This window comes from Saccopteryx leptura, chromosome 2 (genome assembly GCF_036850995.1).
Source record: "Saccopteryx leptura isolate mSacLep1 chromosome 2, mSacLep1_pri_phased_curated, whole genome shotgun sequence".
Taxonomy (NCBI): Eukaryota; Metazoa; Chordata; class Mammalia; order Chiroptera; family Emballonuridae; genus Saccopteryx; species Saccopteryx leptura.
Window position 1 is genome coordinate 114,712,414 of NC_089504.1, and position 27,932 is coordinate 114,740,345.

Below are 27,932 nucleotides of genomic sequence, written 5' to 3' on the forward strand. Positions count from 1 at the left end.
ATCTGTGGCCCACACAACATCCAGGACCAGTGAGGAATTTCCTGAGTCTGAGTCCATGGAATTGTGTTCAGTGAGAGTTCCTAGCAAAATATCCTGCACATTTTCTTTCTGCCCCCACATTCTGCCTGGAAGTTAGGGTCCCAACTTTGCATAACTAGCTGTGTGACCTAAAGATAGTCCTTAACCTCTCTTGGCCTCAGTTTCTTCATCTCTCAAATAAGGAGCTTGCATTAGACCAGTGGTTCCCAACTTAGGATTACCAAATACCCCTTTGATTAGTTTTGCCCATGGATCTTATGGGTTTTTAAAATATTTATTTTATTGATTTTAGAGATAGACAAAGAGAGAGAGAGAGAGAGAGAGGAACATCAATCTGTTCCTGTATGTGCCCTGACTGGGGATTGAACTGGCAACCTCTGTGCTTTGGGATGATGCTCCAACCAACTGAGCGATCCAGCCAGGGCTGGATCTTATGTTTTGAAGGTTTTTACCTACTAAACCCAGTACATTAATTAAGTAATAATTAATTTCTCATTTTTTATTAATCAAAGGCACATGATAGTGCCAGGAAGAGATTCTGAGCAGCATGAAATAGTCAATATGACCACATTGGGCTGATCTAATTTTTAATCGCTGTAAGCTTTTTATCCATTAAGCTTGTCAATCCCACAGCTGAGCACTGGATCTGGCACTGCGTGAAAGGGCACATTTGGACTGGACTGGGGACACTTAATCCGTTGGAACATGGAACCCACTGAGAATCTGATAAAAAGAAAAATTTGGATGCTTTTCCCAGAGAAATGGTGATCCATTTAAAATAATGCATTCATGTCTGGGGGCTGGAGCCTAATTTTGTGTCATGTTTAAGCCCTGGTGCCCGTGGACTCTAAGGCCTCCTCCATCTTGTCACCCCACTAAGGCAGTGTGTCTCAGCCTGGCTGCCCAACCACCTGGGGAGCCCTGAAGCACCCAAGCCACACACCAGGCCAGGTGAGATGTCTGGGAGTGGGACATGAATATTCTACTAAGTTTCCAGGTGGTTCCAGTTGAGAACCACTGTGCAGATGTCATACGTAATAAATAGAGGGTCACAGTGCCCTGCCTCTCTCCCCCAGTAGGTGGTGCTGTGCTGAATCTTACAGACCACACTGCTTCCTGAAAGCTTTGGGCCCCTTCCCCTGGGGGCAGCTGCTGGGAGCGCTCTTGACATTTGATTAGGACTTAAACTCCATCCTGTTCCATCTATGTTAGGGTTTTGTTTTGGAGTAGAGGTGAAGCAATGAGGAGCAGAATTTTCAGTCCAAAGGGATGAAAATCAGATTATGCAAGAAAGGGAAAAAATACGTGGTTTGCCAGAAAGGAGCTGGGGGCGCTTTGAGAAACACAGCCTAGGAGAACAGCAGTGCTGGTCCCACCAGGGGACGGCTGCTCCCTTCCACAGTGCTTGCCAGTCACAGAGAGCGCTGGAATCTTGCAAACAGGCGGAGCCTGTAGGTCAGCCAGAGTGACAGCAGGGTCCCCAGCCATGAGAGAGGAGCTGGGAGGCATCTGGAAGGACAGAAGAAATCAGGAGGTGAGTGTGAGTCAGTGGGGACCCTTCCCCTCTCCTGGGGTCTCACATCTGGTGGAGAAATTAGCATCTGCAGGGGACATCAGGAGGCAAGAGGAGTTCAAGTCCAGGGGCTTCTCCTGCTTGGGAATTGATCAGTTAGTTCTTTAAAAAACAGTCTTTCCTCCAGACAGGAAAAATAAAAGCTGCTAAATGTTGGAATGGGTCACCAGAGGGTGTCTTGGGAGGGTAGAAGTCAGCAGGTCTGGGTGCCAGTCCTGGCTGTGCCCCCACTCACCATCTGACTGTGTGTCAGACACTTGACTTCTCCAACCTCAGTTTCTTCATCTGCAAAATGGCTGTGCTGGATGAGATGATCTCTGGGTCCCTGCCATGTGGGTAAAATGTCCCCATTACTGATCAGGGTACAACCTGCTGCCAATATACCACCAGCAAGATGCTTCCGGACCCATGGCTCATGGCTTTCACTGATGCTGTGTAGAGACTGCCTAGGTCAGCGGACAGAGCAGAGCGGTGGATTGAGTGGGGCGGGGAGAGATCTGACCCCAATGAGCTATTTCAACAGCTATTTGCATGGAATTGATTCAACAGTATGTGGCTCTTTACAGAAACTGGGTTGCTTTTCTGGGGAATATTAACAATGTTTTCAAAACCAGAGCCAGTAGCAATTAGCCAGAAAACCCTGCAGAGGATGAAGCTAGCTTTTTTTTTTTTAACCAATGAAGACATAGGCAGGCCAGGGGAACAGTGTAAGTCACCATACTGTGTAAATTTAGGCATCTCCCATTTCTAGAAAAAAAAAAAACATTGCCAAAATGTTGCTCATGTCACTATGGGGAGAAGGATTAGCCTGAGTAATCACATATGCCTGGGTCCTGGTGCATATTAGGCAGCAGACTAGAAGAAGAGCTAGCAGAGTATGTAAAGTAAATGCAGGATTTTCCTTTTTCAGGATTCCAAAGGGTTTCTGTGCTGGGATCTGAGAACAGGACTGATGGACTGGAGCAGGGGCCAGAGCCATGGGGTTCCCAGGAGAGAGGACCCCCCTGGGAAGGAGAGTTTTCTGCCTTCAGTGTGAGGGCAGCCATGTCATACATGGCGGTGGTGCGGCTCACTCGTGTAAGTGTCATGCTGGATTGGAACCGTTTCTGGGCAAGATGTGTGTTTACCCACTTAGAACCACACTTGTCATCTACGCTCCTCCTCTGGGCAGTCTCATTAACAGCACCACTGCCCACCCAGACCAGAACTCCAGGGTCACTATGGACTCCCTCCTATCCATGCAGGGACGGTCAGGTGCAAACCCCACCCAGCTCCATTGAGCCATGCCATGCACTGTCTGGTTATGGCCCTCCACCCCCTGTATCTACCTCCTGGCCTCTGCTCAACCCAGGGGTCAGTTTGTTGTGTTCCAAGTGCTGAGACACCAGGCATTCTGGGTGAAAATCACCTCGTGCTCCCTAGAACCTGGAGCATTAAGCCCACAGCCTGGAATGGCCTCGATGTCCTTGGATATCTAGGCTTAGCCTGATTTTTGGCTCTGTCTTTTGCTACTTCCTTCCTCCACATGTAGGCTTTGGTTACTATGAGCTAATAGGTTGCTTCTCCTGGAAACATTGCAGGGGCCCAATAATGACGGTAATAAAGTAGAGTGGTGAAGAGGCCAACGGCCAGTGTCCAAGCCCCAGCTCCCCTGCTAGCCGTGTGAACTTGGACGGTTACACGGCTTCTCTGGACCTCAGCTCTCACCTTCCCTTCAGTCCCCACCTGGCTCACATTGTTCTCTGCCCCTCCTCTTCTGACTCTGGCTCTCTGACTCTCTGGGAGTCCCTTGGTGTAGCTCTCAGCAGGAAGAGGAGCCACACCCTGGCTCCTGCGGGATCCCCGGCTGCAGCTGAGCCGGCGTCCTGCACACAGGAGCGGGCCCGGGGTGGGCTTGGTGGATGGGACTCGTGCACAGGGCTAGGGAAGTGATGCCGCGTGCTGCCCTCGCCGCCTCGGTAGGCTGAGTTCCCGGACAGCACTATTAATTCTCTTCCTTGCTTTCTGGCAATTTTTAATTTCAGGAGGAGTCTTGAGTTTCAGAGAGGACTTTTCTGCAGGTCCTTAGGAAGCCTTTGGAATGACCTAGGGTAGCACCCACGGGTTCTTAATGCCTACCTAATGCTCCACCATTCTCCTGCTCTCTCTTTCAACCGGTATCCACTGCTCACCTACTCTGACCGGGCACAGTGCCAGTAGTGGGGCCCACGCCTGCCACTTTCCCTGCCCCATGCTGTTTGCAGGTGACTGGGTGGGAAGGCCTTGACCTGGTGACGGACAGGCAGGGGCTCAGGGAGAAGCCTGGACACAGGGTCTGAGCCAGGCTCGGTTCCCTGGGGCTGGCTGAGCTGCTGCTCAAGAATGGCTCCCCATCCCCCAATCCAGAGTCAGCTGAACCCAGGGCTGCACCCCACGCTGAATGCTGAGCCTGCTATTCACAGGGCTGGGGACTGCACTCCAGCCACCCCAGCTCCCTTCTCTGGGACACAGGTGAGCTGGGCGTGTGCCAGGGACCGCTCTCCAGCTTGCTAGTGGGCACTGCCTGCCAGTGCCTGGCGAGCATTTCTCCCACCTCGCCCGTGCTCCTGTGGCCTTGGCAAGTTCTGTTTGTGTTGAATCTTCAAGGATAAGCTTGCCATGCTAAAGGCTTCCCTCTGCAAGGCTTCCTTTTCTTGGCTCTCTGGCTTTATAGAACCCCCAACAAAATAAATCAGAGCACTACTCCCCCCCCCCCCCCCATACCCGTCTATCTATAAGAGCAGACCTCTTGGGACTTAATGAGCTGGGAGACAACTAAAGATGACTTGTTCCTTTTTCAAACCCTGCTCAAAAGCCTTGTGCTGTCGCTGTCCCCACTCTTAGCAAATCATTCTGTCCTTCCTACTAGCTCCACGCCTTGTCCAGGTTTCTATGGTTACACTCACCAGAGCATATTTGCTGTATTTGCTGCTTTATCTGTCTCCCCTTTTAGCCTCTTGGTTACATCTCATTTATTTTAGCATTCCAGGTGAGTGCTGCACATGACAGATACCCAGGAACTCCCTATGGAAGGAGGAAGGAGGAAGGAGGGAAGGACTGAGGAAAAGAATCATGTCTAACCTGTTTCATAATCTGGATAAAGAAACTAAGGCCCAGAGAGAGGTGACTGTTCCAAGGTGCCATTACTAGCCGGAGGGAGACTGGGGACTAGAACTCAGAACCTTAAGGTCCAAATCAGTGCCTATTTTACCAACTGGGCTGCTCACCCACACAAAGCTCCTTTGCCCATGAAGCAAGCCACCTGGTGTCTAGGTCAGGCCTGGAGTCCCCAAATATAGCAGGGGCAGCTCAGAGCTGTCCCCACAGGCTTAATTGTTGACTGATCTCATCTGCAGTGGCCTTGTACAGACCAAATGTGTGTCCCCCTCAAGTATGAGCCTGCCCCAGCAGCTCCTGCCAGCACAAAGGCAGAGATTCCCTGAACACCACGGGGGCTTTGTGACGTCAGCACAAGGCACAACAGAAACGCCAATTCCAGGGCCCTCACCTGTTCAGTTTCAGACGGCATGCCTGGGGAGGCAGGCAGTGGCCGTGCTCCATGGAAGGGTGACGGACCAAGCGAAGGGCTTTGCAGCCTGGATAGGAGGTGAGCCGAGGCTCTTCCCACCAAGTAGCCCCTGGGGGTCCTGGGGGAATGTGTGGATGCTCTCCAGCCCTCTCACTCCCCTGGCCAGACATGAGTCCCCAGCACTGCTGCCTCCTATCTTGACCCATGTCCCCCTTAAGGGTTTCCCGGAGGCTGAGCCCCCACTGGCCCCCAAGAGAAGCACCGCTGCCTTTGCCAAAGCCCCCGGCGAACGGGGCCTCAGGCGAGAGGCGCTGCTCCAGGCAAGGGAGCTGCGGCCTCCCCAGTTCTCCCACAGCCTGGCACAGCTCCTGGGAGGTTGGAAAAGTTTTGATTATTAACACAGCCAAGCAGCTAATTAAAAATAAATAAATTAGAGAACAACACTGCAGGGGTGATGGGAGCTGTATAGAGCCATGTAGGAAATGGGAGGGGAAGAAAAGTCACATAGGAAAGCCCAGGTTACCTTTGCTGGGTCATGAAGAAGGCAGAGAGGGTTGGCATTTTTTGTTTCTGACACAGAGCTCTACGGGAGCTTCCCCTGCTCAGTGAAATGGTCATGATCAACTCTGGGTTAATCGCAATGCAAGGTCGGGGGGTGGGATAGGGTGATGGTAAAGGGTGGGGGCTCAGGCTTGGGTTGAATGTTGGGGGGTAGGGGTCCAGAGTTGGGGTGGAACTTCGGTATAGGATGTGGGTGTCTATTGTGACACTGCTTAAGTCTTGCTTATATACTTCATACTCTGCATGTCTGAATGCAGACATGAACCTTGAACCTTTGGGACATTTTTGGATTTCAAGTAAGCATCAAAGCAGTGGGCTTAAGGCTGTGATTATGAGTTAGATGTCTATGGAGATGGGAAGAGCACCAGACTTTGAGTCAAAAACCCAGAATTGACATAGAACTGAACCTCAGTTTTATCATCTACGAAATGGGACTGACAACAGTGATAGAGTAAGAATCTATGTGGGGTGTACAGTGATTTATAACCCGCAGATTATGCTACAATGGCAGCTGGTGGAGACTTAGTGACTCAAACAGCTGGTTTGTCAGCAGTAGCTTTGCTTATCACCACTGTAAAACCCTGGGCAAGATTCTGAACTGGGTGAGCCCGTTCGTTGTCTGTAAATTGAGGACAACAGTGACCCAGACCACCAGGGCTGGTGTGAAGATTACAGGAGATAGTCGCGGAAGGTCTTTATCCAGCTGTGCCTCACAAAAGCTGGGCATAATAACCAGTGGAGAAAGACCTGGGCTTCCTAGCCTCTTAGTGCTGGATTTTCATAGAGTATAGCAAGATGATGTTCAGTAGATGAACACTGTTCTGAGGGAGAGAGGAAATTGGACGCTTCACCCCAAACATACTAGCCGGGAGAATCACCCTCAGCGGTCCAGGCTTGCTTACTGCACCTGCGCAGTGGCGGTGGTGGGCGGGGCGACGATGAACAGCGGACTAGTGCCGCCCACCCGCCGCCCTGTGGTGGTGGAGAATGGTTCTATGAAGAAGGTGGAAGGGCGGGGATCAGGTGAGGCTGGGGCAGCACTCACCAATGTAGACACTAGCACTGCTACGAGTCTTAGAGGGGCTCGGGGGAGGACCAGCAGCTGGACTCTGATGGGTATTGCAGGGAGGGAACATTCTCCTGCGGGAGGAATGGAAGGGTCCTCATGGACAAGGCCCATCCAGGGGAATTCTGGTTTATTTCCAGGGACTTTGTGCGCTGCAGAATGTGGTGTCATTGTGGGAGAGATGAGCCAGCAGTCTGCCCATATCTACCTCTCAGATCACAGCAGGTCCAAGGAGCAGATGCCAGAAACACAGGACTGGAGACTGAGGCTTGGACCTTCAGAAACCAGCCTCCCCCCCACCCCATAAGGAAGATGGAGCTTGGCTGAAGAGGTACCTGGGGTCTGGTCCATGTCCAGCCAGACCCCAGGCAAGGGATTTTGACTCCAAGCGGGGAGATCTGTATGGGGGAAGCTCCCCGAACTGGTAGCGTCTCTGGAGATATGTGTGCTGTCCATTTGCTAGTTCATGTCTTCTCCTCACCAGTCTCAAAGGAGTGCAACACCCAACAGACAGCCTCTGCTCCGCTCTGGCTGGAAGGGACCCTGAAGGTGCTCACTCTGTTTCCTGACCGCTTCCTCCTATAGGGACCCTGGCACAGGCAGGATGTGTAAGGTCAGGACCCTTCTACAGATATTTTGGCTGAGCACCTCACAACAGGCCCTCCAGCTACAGCCTTCCAGCTACAGCCTTCCCTTCTCCTCCCTGTGCCCAGTGAGTGTTGTCTACAATGAGTGTCCACCTCCTTGACCTCCACCCCCCTCCCACTCCTAAGAGTGCTCTTACCATAGCTGCCATGGAACTCTGTGTGGCCAAACCCAATGGCCACTTTCTAGGCCTTAAAATGCTTGATGTGTCCTTTGTCTTTAATACAGTCAACCCCTCCCTGATCTCCAGCTTCTATGACATTGTTTCTCCTGGTTTTATTCCCACTGATCAGAATGGTTCTCCTATAAGTCCTCTTGGAGGTAGTTCCAACTTGGCTGGGACTCTTCTGGTTTTAGTACTAAAAGTCCCACAGCTGGGAGCCCTTCAGTTCAGGGTAAGTGGGGATCACTGTTGACCCCAGACTCACCCTGCCCACTTCGGATGCTTCATGTCGCACTCTTACACTGCTGTGTTCTCAGAGTCCATGCTCTCCCGGCAGGTGCTCACCCATTTCCATGGCTGTAACCACTATCTGGGTGGGGACAATCCCTGAGATCCAGAGCTATGAGCTAACTGCTCAATAAGCATGTCTGCTCAGATGTCTCCTGGCAACTCAAACTCACCATGCTGACATCCGACCTGCCATTTAGTCTCTATTGCAATGAAGAGCTCCACCACCAACCCAAGAGTTACATATTCTAAACAACTGTACCCTCTTAACCCAATCCAATTAACGTCCTAATCTTGTCATTTTATCTTCTAAATCTCTTGACTCTCTCCAAGTATTTCCATCCCCACTATCACTTCCATAGTGCAGGTTACCACCATCTATTGTCCTAATCAGGACAGACTACAATGATCATTCCTGGGATGGTGAATATTATGGGTTGAGTTGTGTCCCCCAAAATTTGTTGAAGTCCTAATTCAGGGGTCGGGAACTTATGGCTCTCAAGCCAGATGTGGCTCTTTTCATGGCTGCATCTGGCTCACAGACAAATCTTTAATAAAAGTGACGTCACGGAAATGGCGCCGTGAGCAGCGCGTCCGACAGATCTCCCCAAAATCACAACAAATTTATCAACTAGAAACAGGAAAATTTATCTTCGGAGCATTACGGAGTTCCACACAAACTGAAAGCAAAAGGACTGTTATCACTTGAATCTGAGAGACGAGGGTGTGGAGGAAGCTACCGCAGGGACGTTCATTCAAGCCGCGAGGAAGTGCGCCTGTGGTAAGTCATCCCGCACTCGGGAGCCGCGAGCAGCCACCGCCGCGAGCCGCCTCGAGCCGCCGCGAGCAGCGCCCGGGTCGGTTGCAGAGCGAGCACCGCCCACACTCCGGAGCGGCGAGCAGCCGCTGGCGCGCGCCCGGTCTGGTTGCAGACCGAGCATTGCAGACCGAGCACCGCTAACGTTCCCAGTGGCCCACGCACGGGGAGCGGGAGAGGCCCCAGGGCGGTATTCCCTACTTGGGAGATTCTCTCCGCGGGCGGGGCACCTCACCCAGCCATTCAAGCTAACAATCAAGCGTTGGGGGAGGGGCACTCGCAGGCAGCCTGAAATACCTTCGGGAGCACAGCTGCGACCCAATTACTAAAATTAACTTAACCCGTGAAATCTGCGCACCCTCGGTTCTAATTGATAAGATCTGTCAGTTCACCGACCCAAGACAAGAGGCGTGATATTTTTTAGTGCCTCTCGCTAAAGGGGCGGGGGCAACTTCTGATTGATAGAGCCTCCATATTCAGGGATAAACGCTAACAAGAAGGACTTGGCAGATAATAAGATCTATATCACACTAGTCGCAAGCAGAGACTAGTGCCACTTCTTACCAGCCAAAACAGGCTACAAAGTGTGGAAAGCCTGGGTTGAGAGGTCCAACTGAATGCTAGGCGCTGAACAGTCACCTTGACAACAATTGACTCCCACCCCCGCCTGATTACACTGGAGGCCCTGACTGTCAGAGCCCTTCCCAAAGCCTTGCACTGAGTGGGGATAGAGTGGGGATTTCCCAGCTCTTTGAGCCTCTTACTCCCCAGGCAGAAGCAGTGGCAGCCTTATAGCTGGATCACCAGGCTGCTAATTCAGGAAGGGGGGACTAGGAGAGAGAATCCACGAAAGCAAACTCTCTCATCGTTGGACCCTGCAAACGCCAACAAGCCTTGACTACCAGCAAGACTAAAGCCAATTATATGACATTGCCATAGAATCCCATCAACTGCAAATCCCTACCTAAATGTGACACAGGGGCAGAGCCTGGGGTACAGAGTCACCGACCAGGAAGAGGGAGAGAAAAGAAAAAGGAAGAAGTTAACATCTCAAAATCAAGAAAAATCCACAGACTTTACAACTTGTTCCACTAATTTTTTGTTGTTGTTGTTGTTGTTTCTTCTATCTTATTGCCTTTATTTCCCCCACCTCGGTCCTTCTATTCTCTGCCCATCTTATGCTTCCCTTTTCTTGAACTACACTACCCATAAGTGTTACATTTTATTTCTCTTCTTCATCCTCACCCTCCTTTGGGGTTATACTCCAGGACACTTAACTCTCACTCTCTCCTCTTTTGTTTTTTTTTGTTTGTTTGTTTGTTTTTTGCTTTATTTTGTTTTTTTCTCTTCCTTTTTTATTTCTTCCTTCGTTTTTCTCTTTTTCTTATTTTTTCCTTTCTATTCGTTTTTTCTTTTCTCGTTTTACTTTCCTCCCATTTAATCCTCAATCACGAACAAATTAGTTAATTTGGGACTCAAGGTTTTTTTTGGCTTTATTTTTCTTTTTCGCTTTTGTTTTTGTTTTTTTCTTGTTAGTTTATTTTTGTGGCATTTTGGGTCCTCCCAACCCAAGGTCTCCATTGTATTTGGTCTTTGCTCCACTTAATACAACATATTTTTACTTATTATTTTTTATTTTTTTCTTCTTTATTATTCCTTTTTTTGTCCTTTTTTCTGGTTTCCTCTTATCCCTCTCATTATACCTCTTAGTTGACCATCACCCGCAGGCAGATCAACTTATGCTTGTCTAAGATTTTCTTCCTTTTTTTTTTTTTTTTTTTTTGCATTTAGTAGGTCCCTACTCCCCTTTTTTTTTTTTGCCCCTTGAACTCTTCACCGCAAACCAGGCCCTCCATTATAGGCACGATATTTCCCTGAGGAAAGGGAGAGGAGGGAAGGAGAAGAAAGAAAAAAAAAGGGGGAAATAATAAATTATTACTGCTTTTTTTTGTGGGGTGTTTTACCCTTTGTTTTTTTTTTTTTTGTTTTTTTTTTTTTTTACTTTTTACTCTTTATTAATTCTAATTAGTGCTATCAACAAGACCACCCTCAGATGCCAATAAGAAAGAGGAAATAGAATATTATGGATACAAAAGAAAGAGAGGTAACACAAATAGATGTGGAAAAATCTATGGAGAAAAGACTTAACATATTGGAAGCCTTGGAGCTAAATGACAGAGAATTTAAAATAGAAATCTTAAAAATACTCAGAGATATACAAGAAAACACAGAAAGGCAATATAGGGAGATCAGAAAACAACTCAATGAACACAAAGAATATATTACCAAGGAAATTGAAACTATAAAAACAAATCAAACAGAAATGAAAAACTCAATTCACGAGCTGAAAAACGAGGTAACAAGCTTAGCTAGCAGAACAACCCAGATTGAAGATAGGATTAGTGAAATAGAAGACAAACAACTTGAGGCACAACAGAGAGAAGAAGAAAGAGACTCAAAAATAATAAAAAACGAGAAAGCCCTACAGGAATTATCTGACTCCATCAGAAAGAATAACATAAGAATAATAGGTATATCAGAGGGAGAAGAGAAAGAAAATGGAATGGAGAATATACTCAAACAAATAATAGACGAGAACTTCCCAAGCCTGTGGAAAGAACTAAAGCCTCAAATTCAAGAAGCAAACAGAACACCGAGTTTTCTTAACCCCAACAAACCCACTCCAAGGCACATCATAATAAAGATGACACAAACCAATGACAAAGAAAAAATTCTCAAGGCAGCCAGGGAAAAGAAGAGTACAACATATAAAGGAAGGCCTATTAGATTATCATCAGATTTCTCAGCAGAAACTCTACAAGCTAGAAGAGAGTGGACCCCAATATTTAAAGCCCTGAAAGAGAGGAACTTTCAGCCAAGAATACTATACCCATCAAAGCTATCCTTCAAGTATGAAGGAGATATAAAAACATTCACAAATACAGAAAAGATGAGAGAATTTATCACGAGAAAGCCCCCACTCCAGGAAATACTAAAGGGGGTTTTCCAACCAGATTCAAAGAACAAAAGAAAACAACACCACAAGTAACAGCTCCACCAAGAACACAATAAAACCAAACTTAAACTGTGACAACAAAGGAAAAAAAAAGGGAGGAGAGAATGGAGATTAACAGTAGCAAAGGACGATGAAGTGCAGAAATACTTATAAGATAGGGTACTACAATGAATATGGTAGGTACCCTTTTCATTACTTAATGGTAACCACCCTAGAAAAAACCACCACAAAAACACATGTCTTAAAAAAGGTAGCAACAGAGGAAAGAAGTATGGAACACAAACAAACAGAAACAAATGATAGAAAAACAAAAGAGAAGAATCAAACTAGATACAAAACTAACAGAAAGCAATTTATAAAATGGCAGTAGGGAACCCACAAGTGTCAATAATTACACTAAATGTAAATGGATTAAACTTACCAATAAAAAGACACAGAGTAGCAGAATGGATTAAAAAAGAAAATCCAACTATATGCTGCCTACAAGAAACACATCTAAGCAACAAGGATAAAAACAAATTCAAAGTGAAAGGCTGGAAAACAATACTCCAAGCAAACAACACCCAAAAAAAAGCAGGTGTAGCAATACTCATATCTGATAATGCTGACTACAAGACAGAAAAAGTACTCAGAGACAAAAATGGTCACTTCATAATGATTAAGGGGCACTGAATCAAGAAGACATAACAATCCTTAATATATATGCACCAAACCAAGGAGCACCAAAATATATAAGACAGCTACTTATTGACCTTAAAACAAAAACTAACAAAAATACAATCATACTTGGAGACCTCAATACTCCGCTGACGGCTCTAGATCGGTCATCCAAACAGAGAATCAATAAAGATATAGCGGCCTTAAACGAAATACTAGAACACCTGGATATGATAGACATCTACAGGACACTTCATCCCAAAGCGACAGAGTATACATTTTTCTCTAGTGTACATGGAACATTCTCAAGAATTGACCATATGTTGGGCCACAAAGACAATATCAGCAAATTTAGAAAAATTGAAATTGTACCAAGCATATTTTCTGATCATAAAGCCTTGAAACTAGAATTCAACTGCAAAAAAGAGGGGGAAAAACCCACAAAAATGTGGAAACTAAACAACATACTTCTAAAAAATGAATGGGTCAAAGAAGAAATAAGCGCAGAGATCAAAAGATACATACAGACAAATGAAAATACGACATATCAGAATCTCTGGGATGCAGCAAAAGCAGTAATAAGAGGAAAGTTCATATCACTTCAGGCCTATATGAACAAACAAGAGAGAGCCGAAGTAAACCACTTAACTTCACACCTTAAGGAACTAGAAAAAGAAGAACAAAGACAACCCAAAACCAGCCGAAGAAAGGAGATAATAAAAATCAGAGCAGAAATAAATGAAATAGAGAACAGAAAAACTATAGAAAAAATCAATAAAACAAGGAGCTGGTTCTTTGAAAAGATCAACAAAATTGACAAACCCTTGGCAAGACTCACCAAGGAAAAAAGGCACAGGACTCAAATAAACAAAATCCAAAATGAAAGAGGAGAGATCACCACAGACATCATAGATATACAAAGAATTATTGTAAAATACTATGAAAAATTATATGCCACCAAATACAACAATCTAGAAGAAATGGATAAATTCCTAGAACAATACAACCTTCCTAGACTGAGTCATGAAGAAGCAGAAAGCCTAAACAGACCAATCAGCAGGGAGGAAATAGAAAAAACTATTAAAAACCTCCCCAAAAATAAAAGTCCAGGCCCAGACGGTTATACTAGTGAATTCTATCAAACATTCAAAGAAGACTTGGTTCCTATTCTACTCAAAGTCTTCCAAAAAATTGAAGAAGAAGCAATACTTCCAAACACATTTTATGAGGCCAACATAACCCTCATACCAAAACCTGGCAAGGATGGCACAAAGAAAGAAAACTACAGACCAATATCTCTAATGAATACAGATGCTAAAATTCTAAACAAAATACTGGCAAACCGAATACAACAACATATTAAAAAAATAATACATCATGATCAAGTGGGATTCATCCCAGAATCTCAAGGATGGTTCAACATACGCAAAATGGTTAACGTAATACACCATATCAACAAAACAAAGAACAAAAACCACATGATCTTATCAATAGATGCAGAAAAGGCTTTTGATAAAATACAACACAATTTTATGTTTAAGACTCTCAACAAAATGGGTATAGAAGGAAAATATCTCAACATGATAAAGGCCATATATGATAAACCATCAGCCAACATCATTTTAAACAGCATAAAACTGAGGACTTTCTACCTTAAATCAGGAACAAGACAGGGTTGTCCACTCTCTCCACTCTTATTTAACGTGGTGCTAGAAGTTCTGGCCAGAGCAATCAGACAAGACAAAGAAATAAAAGGCATCCATATTGGAAAAGAAGAAGTAAAGGTATCACTTTTTGCTGATGATATGATCCTATACATCGAAAACCCGAAGGACTCCACAAAAAGATTATTAGAAACAATAAACCAATACAGTAAGGTCGCAGGATACAAAATTAACATACAGAAGTCCATAGCCTTTCTCTATGCCAACAATGAAATATTAGAAAACGAACTCAAAAAAATAATCCCCTTCACGATTGCAAAAAATAAAATAAAATACCTAGGAATAAACATAACAAAGAATGTAAAGGACCTATATAATGAAAATTACAAAGCATTGTTAAGGGAAATCGAAAAAGATACAATGAGATGGAAAAATATTCCTTGTTCTTGGATAGGAAGAATAAATATAATCAAAATGGCCATATTACCCAAAGCAATATACAAATTTAATGCAATTCCCATCAAAATCCCTATGAGATTTTTTAAAGAAATGGAACAAAAAATCATCAGATTTATATGGAACTATAAAAAACCCCGAATAGCCAAAACAATCCTAAGGAAAAAGAATGAAGCTGGGGGCATTACAATACCTGACTTTAAACTATATTATAGGGCCACAATAATCAAAACAGCATGGTATTGGCAGAAAAATAGACACTCAGACCAATGGAACAGAATAGAAAGCCCAGAAATAAAACCACATATATATGGTCAAATAATCTTTGATAAAGGGGCCAACAACACACAATGGAGAAAAGAAAGCCTCTTCAACAAATGGTGTTGGGAAAACTGGAAAGCCACATGCAAAAGAATGAAACTCGACTACAGCCTGTCCCCGTGTACTAAAATTAATTCAAAATGGATCAAAGACCTAAATATAAGACCTGAAACAATAAAGTACATAGAAGAAGACATAGGTACTAAACTCATGGACCTGGGTTTTAAAGAACATTTTATGAACTTGACTCCAATGGCAAGAGAAGTGAAGGCAAAGATAAATGAATGGGACTACATCAGAATAAAAAGTTTTTGCTCAGCAAGAGAAATTGATATAAAAATAAACAGACAGCCAACTAAATGGGAAATGATATTTTCAAACAACAGCTCAGATAAGGGCCTAATATCCAAAATTTACAAAGAACTCATAAAACTCAACAACAAACAAACAAACAATCCAATAAAAAAATGGGAAGAGGACATGAATAGACACTTCTCCCAGGAAGAGATACAAATGGCCAACAGATATATGAAAAGATGCTCAGCTTCATTAGTTATTAGGGAAATGCAAATCAAAACTACAATGAGATACCACCTCACCCCTGTTAGATTAGCTATTATCAACAAGACGGGTAATAGCAAATGTTGGAGAGGCTGTGGAGAAAAAGGAACCCTCATTCACTGTTGGTGGGACTGTAAAGTAGTACAACCATTATGGAGGAAAGTATGGTGGTTCCTCAAAAAACTGCAAATAGAACTACCTTATGACCCAGCAATCCCTCTACTGGGTATATACCCCAAAACCTCAGAAACATTGATACGTGAAGACACATGTAGCCCCATGTTCATTGCAGCACTGTTCACAGTGGCCAAGACATGGAAACAACCAAAAAGCCCTTCAATAGAAGACTGGATAAAGAAGATGTGGCACATATACACTATGGAATACTACTCAGCCATAAGAAATGATGACATCAGATCATTTACAGCAAAATGGTGGGATCTTGATAACATTATAAGGAGTGAAATAAGTAAATCAGAAAAAAACAAGAACTACATGATTCCATACATTGGTGGAACATAAAAATGAGACTAAGAGACATGGACAAGTGTGTGGTGGTTACCAGGGGTGGGGGGAGGGAGGACAGGGGGAGAGTTAGGGGGAGGGGGAGGGGCACAGAGAACTAGATAGAGGGTGGCGAAGGACAATCTGACTTTGGGCGAGGGGTATGCAACATAATTTAATGACAAGGTAACCTAGACATGTTTTCTTTGAATATATGTACCCTGATTTATTAATGTCATCCCATTACCATTAATAAAAATTTATTTAAAAAAAAATCTTTAATAAAAAAAATAATAACGTTAAAAATATAAAACATTCTCATGTATTACAATCCATTCATTTCCTACCGCTCATGTTCATGGTTGCGGGTGGCTGGAGCCAATCACAGCTGTCCTCTGGGACAACACCAAATTTTTATTGGATAATGCGTAACGTACACGGGTCGTTGTATGGCTCTCACGGAATTACATTTTAAAATATGTGGCGTTCATGGCTCTCTCAGCCAAAAAGGTTCCCGGCCCCTGTCCTAACCCCACTATCTGTGAATGTGACATTATTTGGAAATATGTTCTTGGCAGATGTAATCCAATCATGATAAAGTCATTAGGATGGCCCTAATGAAGAAGAAAATGCCATATGAAGACAGAGACACAGGAAGAGCAGCACATGAGGACAGATGCAGAGATTAGAGGAGTGATGCAGCTGCAAGCCAAGGACTGCCAGCCACTACCTGAGGCCAGGAAGAGGCGAGGAGACATTCTACCTAGTGTTTCAGAGGGAGCACAGCCCTGCTGACACTTTGACTTTGGACTTCTGGCCTCCAGAGCTATGAGACAATTTCTGTTGTTTAAAGCCACCTGGTTTATAGTACTTTGTGACAGCAGCTCTAGGAATCTAATACAGTAAGATATGAGCAATTGTTATTTTCTTATTTATAATTTTCAGTATTTTAGAGATTACTTGTAGTGGATACATAAGATTCTTATGATCAGGAAAAACATACTTATTCTTTAAAAATCATTCTCATTCAGCAAGAATCCTAAACACACTATTGGATTTATCTTTAAGAATCAGAACTATGTGCACCCACACAGCTGGCTGATCATGTCAGCATGGCTCTATTACTCCACTGCCTTCATCAACACTTCACTATTCCAGGAAACACTTGCCCAGGAAGATAAAAGTTGCAAATAAAATACATTTATTGTTTGTTTCAGGAACTTTGCAAAAACAAAAACAACACATTTAAACAAACATCAAGTCCTTCAAATTTTTAATAGCATCAAATGACTATCAACTCTTCAAGACTCTTTGGAACCATTGCCTTGCTATGTCCACCAAACCTAACCAATGGTCCTTCCCAATCTTAACCAATTTCATTAATCTTAATGAAAGACCCTGAAAATGAAGACATATCCCATCTCTGCCTTTGCATCTCTGAGATCTAAGACTCTGTCAGGGGTGTACCCTTCCCATGGTAAGCAGGCATCTCGGCTCTGCCTCATCAGCAGATTGGTTTGGTAGTATTTTCAGTCTTCTACATCTAATACAGGTATATCCAAAATATTGAGTTTGTTGAATGCCTTCTGTGTACAGAGATTGAGCTAAGCACTCAATATATACAATTTCAGGGTATCTGCTAAATGAACTGTTAAAAGATAAACTGAGGCATATTAAAAATTTTAAGAGTTTATTTGAGCAAAAATCAATTAAAATCAGGCAGCATCCAATCTAGCAGATAGAAAGCAGCTCCTAGTCACAAAATGAAAGACTTTTATAGGCAAGAGGGAGCCAGAACAAGGGTGTTATACCAGGTGAAGAAACAGGTTGGTCATCACAAGGCTACTCTCTTTTAGGAGATGGCAAGGTTCCATCAGGTGGAATTACTTAACTAGTGCTGGTCAGGTGATTCCTGTAGGCTGGTCTAAGATTCCAGTTCTGGGTGGGCCAAAAATGTAATTAAATTAAGTCTTAGTTTGGTGATGTGGGGCTTGGCAAAAGTGACTCCATTTTTGGGACTGTTGTCTTGGTTTTAACCAACCCCAAGAGGTTAGAAATGAGTGGGGGAAGCTGGGGAAAGAGTCTCAGCCAGTGTCAAGTGGCATGCCCAAGGCCACACTGTTAGAAACAGTAGAGCTAGGTCTGGCTAACTGCAAAGCTGGCCCTCTGAGTACTTTGCCTCTCCCCATCAATGAGACTGTAGCACAAAATACACATATTCCCATCTGCTACCACTTATCCTGATAATTGCCTGAAATGGACCATTTCCACCCCTGGAAGACCTGCCCTGCCAGGTTTCCGGAGGGAAGTCACCGTGGAGACCATTCCCATCTCACACAGAGCCAGTGCCTGTCCTGCCCACAGGACCTCTCTTACTCTGCCCAGGCCTGAGGCTGTGAACCATGAGAAGCAAATAGACTTTGGTGGAAAACAAGCCATTATTTCAGTCACATTTCCCACCACAAGGCACTTGTGCAACAAGTTAGCAAGCAAGGAAGAGATGGACCCTTTGCACAGCTAGCAGGGACACCAGACTCAGTGTTGTGTTTATCTGTCCTTTATTCAGATGGCGTGTGGCACAGACTCCATGTCAACCTGCAGACCTGATTCTTTTCTTCCCCCTCAGTAGCAAATGTACATATTTGCTTTAGTACTGCCCATGGGTGGTCTTTGATTTGGAAGAAATCAACCCCAGAGTGCTGACTCAAAAAAACGAAGGTAGCTTAACTCATTTGGTTCTGGGGGGGGGGTATGTGGGGGCGAATTCACTTACCCAGAAGAAGAAGTTGAAGACAAAAAGTAAATACTTCAGGTAGACAATCAGCCAATCATCCTGCTCAGCCTTGTAATGGGCCATGGTTGCAGGGCCTGCAAAGAAGACACACATGCTGGGCTTGAGGTCCACAGAGAACCAGCCTGCCCCTCCCGGAGCCAGAGCTCCTGTGCGAGGTGCCCTTCAAGGGGCTTATTAGCCTGTCTGGCCAGGGGAGTCTGAGGCTGTGGGTGTGGAACCTGGAGCAGAGAGCAGAGAAATGGAAAGGCTACTGACACATGGCAGTGAGTTGGGCAGAATTGTCAAAATCTTAGCTTTGGCCTTTTGACACAGGTCTAACCTACAAGTCTTCCTAAAGACTTTGCATGGCCTGTTGTGTTCTTATTCTCTCCCATCTCATCAGGTTTGCAGGATACAAGCTTATTTGTCTTGTGCGCCCGTGTGTGCACGCACACACACACACACCCTTCACACCATTTGAATGGGACCTCTGCATGCATGGGTGAAGCATGAATACCAAATCACATTATCTGTGCTGGAAAGGACTTTGACAATTGTCCAGTCCACCCTACCTACCCCTGCAGCTTGACTTCCCAAATGAGGTCAGCAGGCTTAGTGGTTTTCCAGGAAGAGATACAACAGCTCTGGAGTCTGACTCCCTGAGATCAAACCTGGATCTATCGTAAGATGTGTGAGGCTTTGGATAAGTCCTATTCCTCAGGCTCTTCATCTATAAAGGGGTCAATAATGACACCTACATTGCAGATTTGTCTCGAAGATGAAGTTAGATGCTCTAGGAGAGGGGTTTAGAGTATCTGTGGCACACAGGAAGTGCTCACTAAATATTTGTTAGCTATTATTATCACACGTAGCAGTTCGCAGAACCCAGGACTCCAGCTCTAACATTCCTAGTCTTCTTTGCCCCAGAACCATGCTTCCTTTCCTTGCCCTGATGTCCACTGATGGACTCTCTGGGAACCATGACATCAGCTGATAACAAAGGCAGGTTCATTGTGCCTGGGAGTCCTGTCTGCTTCTTAGTAGACTGAACAATGTCCTGTGTGGTTACATCATTTCCTTGGGATCCCTGTCCCTGTCCCTGTCCTGAGCCACCACACTGCCTTTTATTTCAAGCTCATGGGCTCTTGGGACAGGAAGAGAGGAAGAGAGAAAAGAAAAGGTGGCTGTCTTATTCTATTTGCAAACCTTGAAGAAAGTAATTTTAAGACTTTTAGTCTTCTTAAAAAAAAGACAATTTTTTTTTTTCCGATTTAGCCTGAGATGCAGGGTGGTAGAAAAAAATACAAAATGAGAAAAAAAGAAGTCTATAAAAATGTTTAAAAGAAAGATGACAGATGGGGTCAGCCTGGCGACGGGAAGGGGAGCTGTTATAGGGTCCTTCTGCAGGACGCCCTGACAAGAGCTCCTCTGGGCCCCTGTGGGCCACTGGTAAACTGACAGGTGGTGTGGGCCCGGGCTCTCCTGTGGCCATGCCCTCCTCCATCTGCCTGGCCCTCCCCTCCCAGCCAGGGCCCACTGAACTCATGCCACAGTGCATTCTCTAGTCCCACAAACCTAGCGGTCAGGACACTCCAAACAGGGGTAGTCAACCTTTTTATACCCACCGCCCACTTTTGTATCTCTGTTAGTAGTAAAATTTCCTAACCGCCCACTGGTTCCACAGTAATGGTGATTTATAAAGTAGGGAAGTAACTTTACCTTATAAAATTTATAAAGCAGAGTTACAGCAAGTTAAAGCAGATAATAATAATTACTTACCAAGTACTTTATGTCGGATTTTTGCTAAGTTTGGCAGAATAAATCTTTATAAAACAACTTACTATAGTTAAATCTATCTTTTTATTTATACTTTGGTTGCTCCGCTACCGCGCACCATGAAAGCTGGAACTCCCACTAGTGGGCGGTAGGGACCAGGTTGACTACCGCTGTTCTAAAGGAAAACTGTATTTTTATAAAAGGAATTCAGACACAAGACAAGACTTAACAAATTTAAACACATTTTTAGTGGTAAAATTCCAGGCATCAGTGGTAGAGAAGATAGAACCACAAAATGTCAGGGTTAGGGGAAGCCTTTGAGCTCATTCTAATTGACCCTTCTGCAGAGGGCATGAGGAAATAAACGCATGTCTGTTAGGACACGCCTCTTCAATGACCGCTCTGAAGTCTCAGGCTAACTGTGGGTAGCAGTTTCCCATCTCTAGGGTTCAGCGCTCTTTCCCTGCTCACCCCCACCATTTGTGGGCCCCGTGTTGGGGTGGCAGAGGCCCCAGAGAAGTGTCAGGACCAGCTGGGAGCCAGATGCTTGGATCTGATAGCTAGTGTTGTTATTTCCTGGCGCTGTGACTTGGGCCAAGTGGCTTAACCCTCCATGGTCCCACTCTAGGCTCATCTTGTCCTCCTCTCTGCTCTTTTGGGGGTGGGGTAATATTGATAGAACAGCCACGGGCATTCCGGGAGCTTTAACGGTCTCATCTTGTTTGTTTGTTTATAAAAACACAACATTCCAGAGAACCAAAAATTGTACCTTCCCACCAAACACTAGTAAAGGGCATGTCTTCTGCTCCATACCTTTTTGTTTTTTGTTAATGCTTTTGAAAACAAATGAATTTTTATATAACTAAAGTTTTTAAAGTGTGGGGGAAAAAAAAGAATCATCTGTAGAGCTTGTTAAAACAGATTGCTCAGCCCCCGCCCCCCAAGGGCTTCAGATTCATCAGGCCTGGAGAATGTACTCCTAGGTGGCACGAGCAAACATCTGATTTGCCCAGGACTGAGGGATTTCTCTGAGTAAGAGACCTTCAGTGCTAAACCCGGATAATCCCGGGCACACTGGGATGGTTGGTCACCCTACTCTCAAATGCTGCTGACACCAGGGGTCTCAGGACACCCTCTGAATATGTGTTCTTTAAAGCCCCTTCTGGTTCTGAAAGTCCATGACCCTGCATGTAATCATCCTTTGCATCTGAGCAGACAACTGAGTGGGGTACGGGTGGAGCACCACTTTTAGGACAGCTCCTGATGAGATGCCAAGGACTTCCCAGACAGCTTTGTAATGCCGCCTGAGGGCACTGGCCCCTCCAGGCCAAGGCTCTGAGTGCAGAACAAAGCTGGGATTCAGGGCAGCCAGCAGGCCGGGGGGCCGCTAATGGCACAGTGGGGACCCACACGACAGGACATTTCTGAAAAGCAACTGCAAATGCCTTACTGGTGAGGCGATGGCTTCGGGGGACTTTCATCAGGGCCCAACATGTAGCATTATGGATCCCCGAGTGCAATGAATGTGCCATGAGCCTCAAAGGGCAGAGGAGATGAGGGATGTGCAGAAAGAGCCCAGCTGGCTAGCCAGATGTGTTGGTGGGCAGGGTGGGGTTCAGCAAGGAGGTGTGTCCAAGAGCAGAGTGGCTGTGCTGGGGCAGAGCTGAGTCTCCTCATGCTGATGGGTGGCCGGGGTGTTGGGGGGAGTGCTTGGGAACTGACTACGCATTGCTCATGAACACAAGGCACTGTTGTCCTCAGCGCTACCCTCATCCTTCACTCACTCAACAAACATGCATTGAGCTCCCATTCTGTGCCAGGAGCTGTCCTCAGAACAACTGGAGTTTGTCCTGAAGGAGCTCATAGCAACCATGGTAGCACAGGGGAAGTGGCATTAATTCTGCCAGAGCTGCATTTAATCTGATCCCTGAGGACAGGCAGAAAGGGAGGGAGGGCTGTTCAGGCAAAGGCACCAGAGTGAGCAGAGGTCTGGAGGTATGGCTGGGCCCAGGGTCTAGGCCAGGGGTCCCCAAACGTTTTACACAGGGGGCCGGTTCACTGTCTCTCAGACCGTTGGAGGGCTGGACTATAAAAAAAACAAACTATGAACGAATCCCTATGCACACTGCACATATCTTATTTTAAAGTAAAAAAACAAAACGGGAACAAATATAATATTTAAAATAAAGAACAAGTAAATTTAAATCAACAAAATGACCAGTATTTCAATGGGAACTATGGGCCTGCTTTTGGCTAATGAGATGGTCAATGTCCGGTTCCATATTTGTCACTGCTAGCCGTAACAAGCGATATGACACGCTTCCAGAGCCATGACGCGTGTGTCCCGCGTCACCGGAAGTAGTACTGTACGTGAGCGACACCGCACTTTGTGGATGCTCCACATACAGCATCCGCATCCTGTGCCCCTCTCACTGACCACCAATGAAAGAGGTGCCCCTTCCGGAAGTGCAGCGGCCCGGAGGCCGTAGTTTGGGGACCCCTGACCTAGGCTCTGGAAAGAATGGAAAACCAGGAGAGGGTTCCAGGGCAATCTCGTCCACTCAGAGCTGTGACTTTCCCCTTTCCCACCACTCTATTCCCAGGGTCTCACCAGCCACTTTTTCTCTGTCTGCTCCCTGAGCAAGAGCTCAGGCTGGGGCTACCCTGGCTCTCCATTCTCTAAGGGGAGAAAACCCCATATCAGGCATGGGGCTGGTGGGCTCCTGAGGAACTGGGTGATTCTAAAACAAAACCAGACCCCACCCCAGCCCCACCCCTTCAAAAAAATGCCAGTTTCCACTTCTGCATTCTTGACGAACAGGAGACCCAGCTGCATGACGGTCAAGTTAAAAACAGATGGAAAGGAAACAAGTCTGGTGGTTTAATGTATAACTTAAGTTTGGCTCCTAATGAAACCTGGTCACAGCCCTGTATACTGTGGGGTCCTTCTCCTGTGCAGACAGCCTCATCCTTCTTTGTCCTCATTTCCCTCTTAGTTAATTTCCACTCTTCTGGCCTAGTCCTGGTGGGTGGAAAGTCCCTCTGAAGCAGTCACAAGAATTGGGCTTCCTCAGACCCTCTGAGTGGGACAGTTGGAAGGAGCCCCTTGGAGATCTGAGAAAGCCAAGTCTGAGGGTGTGGGGTTTGGGGGGGAGGGGTCACACTGCTAATTAGTGGCAGGGCAGGGACCTGGTCTCCTGTCTCCATGGCCACCAACAAGATTCTGATTGGCTAATATAATTATAAAATAATTATTATTTACTAAGTGTAACTAGGCACTAAGCTATATGATGAGATCACTACCCCTTTGATAGAAGAGGAAAGTGAACCACAGAACTAGAATGTGGAGAGAGATGGGCAGAGTATTTAATAGAAGTGTTACTTTTCTCTGGGCAGGTTTAGTTTTGGCTTCTTGCAGCTTCTTGCAGCTTGGTGGCCTTTGGTTGAAGCTAAGAATGAGGAAATCGTCCCTGGGCAGAGATGCCAGTCAAGGGCTGCAGGAGGTGGCAGGGACAGCATTCTCTGATCTTGACAGGGTGCTGGGTTGAGAAGAACACAGCAGCTGTCACCACCAACATATCAAATTGCATGGGGCAACAGTCTGGGGGGACCCCACTTTTTTTCCCTGGTTCTCCATCTCCTTGACTTCTAGACTGGGCATCTGGCCGCTGCTGGTGCTCTAGTGACACGGGTTGGCCTGGGGCCTCTAGGCGACCATGGACTTTTTCTTTAATGTCACTGTATTAGTTGTGTGCAGGTAAATGAATGCAGGCAACTCTTTTAGACCAAACTTAGGGTTTGATGCTAACTACAGCAGCATGTGGATGGTTCCGCTGTAGGCGGAACTTGAATTAAAATTCTAGAACTAAGAATTCTTAGTCTTTATGCCCTGAGATATGTTTTTCTAAGTATATGACTTTATTTTTTACTTCATTTGCAAGTACCAACATGCATTATATGGATTCATCAAGGCTCCACTCATAACCTTAGGCAGGTGGTTTGGCTTCTCCTTATTCTCTTGGGAGGTTCTGCCTGCAGAGGGGCATCACCCTTCGCTATATTCTTCCTAGGTCCTTGTTTTAAAATTGCAGTCTTACTCATGAAATGAGGACTCCCCCAGTGCTTATGATGGGAATAAGGGAACAAACCAAACAATACTAGGCAGCAGGTTAGAAGATCTGGGTGTGAATGCCAGCTGTCACCTACAGCAGTGTGACCCTGCGCAAGGCACACGACCTCTCAGGCCTCAGCTTCCTCCTCTGTGTAAAGGAACTGACCTTGGTCCAGCTTTGCCTCCCTTGCGGGGTGGTTGTGAGGATCAAACGGGATGGAGAATTTGCAAGAACATGTGCACTGTAATTTCACAGCCCCAGTGTTCCACTGAGGGTGAAGGGGCTGTTACAACCAACTTCTTGGGAGCTTCTTGAATGAAGCACTCTGTGTGGGTAGCCCTATAGAATACATACGCCAGAGGCCACGCAGGTGATAGCTGGGGACACAGTCTCAAGGCCTCTGCATCTAAGTCTACCCCCCTGCTAGTAGACTCCATCTAGATGTCCACCACGGGAGACCCTGTCCCCAGGTGACCATGAAGAATCCACCTGCAGAAAATCAAGACCTTACTTGAACAAAGTAGGTTGGTTCGAGCATGAAAGTCATTTTAAAAGAACTGATACAAATATCAATAATATTTAACTGAAGTTAATGTTATGAGCTTCGAAATCATGAGAACCTATTAAATAACCAGTGGTGTAAGGAGGCAGGATAAGAATGATAAAGAATTATATTTTATATTTTCTATATAATTATAGAGAAATAAGTTGAGATTACACATTGGAAGGCAACTGAGAGTTGAAGGGGATCTTTTCTACAGGTTCTCCTGGAAACAGTGCAGCTGACACCAATTAAGGTCAACGAGGTTTCTACTTACTATGTTTAAGTCTGAACCTATGAACATATATTCAAGCGTTATTTTTCCTAGTCTACTCTTTCTTTTTCATTCATCAACATCTTACTTTCTAAGCTCTGTTTCACCCCTAATGTCCCCAGAATGCAATTTTTGGATAGGTTGGCCCAAGGTCCATTTGAAAGGCTTCTAAACTCTCCTATGTTGACCACCTGAAATTTTCCTTTTTAATGGCATTTTGCTTAAAAGTATAACAAAAATCACGTTAGTTCAATCAATGTTTCTTGGAAGGTAGACATAGCTGAATGTCATCACTCATTTGTATTTTAATGTGAATTAAATCAGGCAATTTTCTGCATTTCTAACCTTTTAAAATTAAAATTTAATTAACATATATTAAAATAAAGACATCTTAAATTTATAGCTTGATGATCTCTTTCAAAGTAAATACATGCATTTTTTTTTTGGTATTTTTCTGAAGCTGGAAACGGGGAGAGACAGTCAAACAGACTCCCGCATGCGCCGGACCGGGATCCACCCGGCACGCCCACCAGGGGCGATGCTCTGCCCACCAAGGGGCGACGCTCTGCCCCTTCGGGGCATCGCTCTGCCGTGACCAGAGCCACTCTAGCGCCTGGGGCAGAGGCCAAGGAGCCATCCCCAGCGCCCAGGCCATCCTTGCTCCAATGGAGCCTTGGCTGCAGGAGGGGAAGAGAGAGACAGAGAGGAAGGAGGGGGGGGTGGAGAAGCAAATGGGCGCTTCTCCTATGTGCCCTGGCTGGGAATCAAACCCGGGTCCCCCACACGCCAGGCTGACGCTCTACCGCTGAGCCAACCGGCCAGGGCCAATACATGCATTTTAAGGCTATATATTTCCCTCTGAGTGCTGCTTTGGCTATTTACTGAACATTTTGATTTGTTGTATTTTCACTGTTAATTTCTTTCTTTTTTTCTTCTTTAGAGAGAGGCAGGGAGAGACAGAGAGACAGAAACAGTATATGCCCTGACCAGTGACTGAACTGGCAATTCACTATTAATTTCAAAGTTTTTCTTATTTATTTATTTATTTATTTATTTATTTATTTATTTATTTATTTATTTATTTTTGTAAGTGAGAGGAATGGAGACAGTGAGACAGACTCCCACATGTGCCCTGTCTGGCTTCTGCCCAACAACTCCCATCTGGTGCTGATGCTTAAATCAGCCAAGCTATCCTCAGTGCCTGGGCCCACGCTTAGACCAACTGAGCCACTGGCTGAGAAAGGGGAAGAGAGAGAGAAGGGGAGAGGGAGGGAATGAGAAGCAGATGATTGCTTCTCCTGTGTGCCCTGACTGGGAATTGAACCTGGGACATCCACATGCCATGCCAACACTCTGTCCACTGAGCTAACTGGCCAGGCCTTCAAAGTATCATATTTTTTACTCCATAAGATGCACCTGACCATCTTTCTGAGGAGGAAAATAAGAAAAAAAATATTCTGAACCAAATGCTATATTAAAATATTTAATAAAATACTGTATTTTCTGCTCTATAAGACGCACAGCATTTTCCCCTTCACTTTTGGGGGAAAATAAGTGTGTCTTATGGAGCAAAAAATACATTATTTTCTAATTCACATTGCAATTTCTTTTTTGATCTAAGATTATACATGAATTGCTTGATTTTCAAGCCTTTTAGGAATGTTTTAGTTGTGTTTTCTTTTTTAAATTATTGATTGATTTTTTTTAAAGAGAGAGAGAAAGTAAGGGAGAGAGAAACATCATTTGGTTGTTTCACTTACTTCTGCACTCATTGGCTGATTCTTGTATGTGCCCTGACTGGGATCAAACCCGTAACCCTGGTGTGTTAGGACAACACTGTAACCAGCTGAGCTACTCGGCCAGGGCCAGTTGTCTTCTTTTGTTGATTTCTGGCTTGATTTTACTGTGGCTGCAGAATATGCTCTATATGATTTCAGTCTTTTGAAATTTATTGATACTTGCTTTATGGTCCAGAAAAGTTTCTTTCAGTCAGTGTGCCAATGTACATTGAAGAGAATGTGTATTCTTCACTTTTGTTAATCATATTATTAAAACATATGTTCCTACTGAAAAAAAAAAAACCAGGTTAAAAGGGGGGAGGAGGCCAGAGTGATAGTGAACATTAAGCACCTCATCTCGATTCTCAACACAGCAAGGCACCACAGAAGGAGCAGTGGGGGTGGGGGCGGTGCTCAAGGCAGTGCGGAGGCCTGGGAGCCCATGGCTGGTCAGGTGGGACTCCCTGGGCTGCCTCCCAGGGCCTCTGCCATCAAAGATGGGCTCATGAGGTCATTAAGCCCTGATGGTGTCAGATGTCATCCTTACCCACTCCTTTCCCCCACTTTGATTTTAGGAGGACTGGGCTTGCACCCAGAGACCTGGGTTCCTGTCCAACTTCTGTTTCTAACTTGCTCTATGACCTTGGGCTTCAGTTCCTCTCATCTATAAAACTGGAATAACTCTCCCTTGTTGGGTTGGGTAAGATGCAGCTCCCTTCCAGGACATAAAGCGAGCATGGTCATTTCAGACCACTTCTGCATCACCTATGGCTCTGTGTACATTATCACATGCCTAGGAA

At 45.2% G+C, this 27,932-nt stretch overlaps 1 protein-coding gene across 2 annotated transcripts in view; it reads right to left on the reverse strand.

Moving 5' to 3' along the window:
• Positions 1-27,932, reverse strand: part of TSPAN11 (tetraspanin 11) — a 78,445-nt gene that overhangs the window by 33,752 nt on the left and 16,761 nt on the right. The window contains exons 2-3 of one of the 2 annotated variants that reach the window (XM_066368598.1): positions 18,652-18,746; positions 1,848-1,937 (exon numbers count right to left, since the gene is read on the reverse strand). In XM_066368598.1, the coding sequence (XP_066224695.1) occupies positions 1,848-1,937; positions 18,652-18,735 (174 nt within the window). In that variant the 5' untranslated portion in view covers positions 18,736-18,746. The remainder of the gene's footprint in view (positions 1-1,847; positions 1,938-18,651; positions 18,747-27,932) is intronic. The other variant, XM_066368599.1, reaches the window with a different exon arrangement.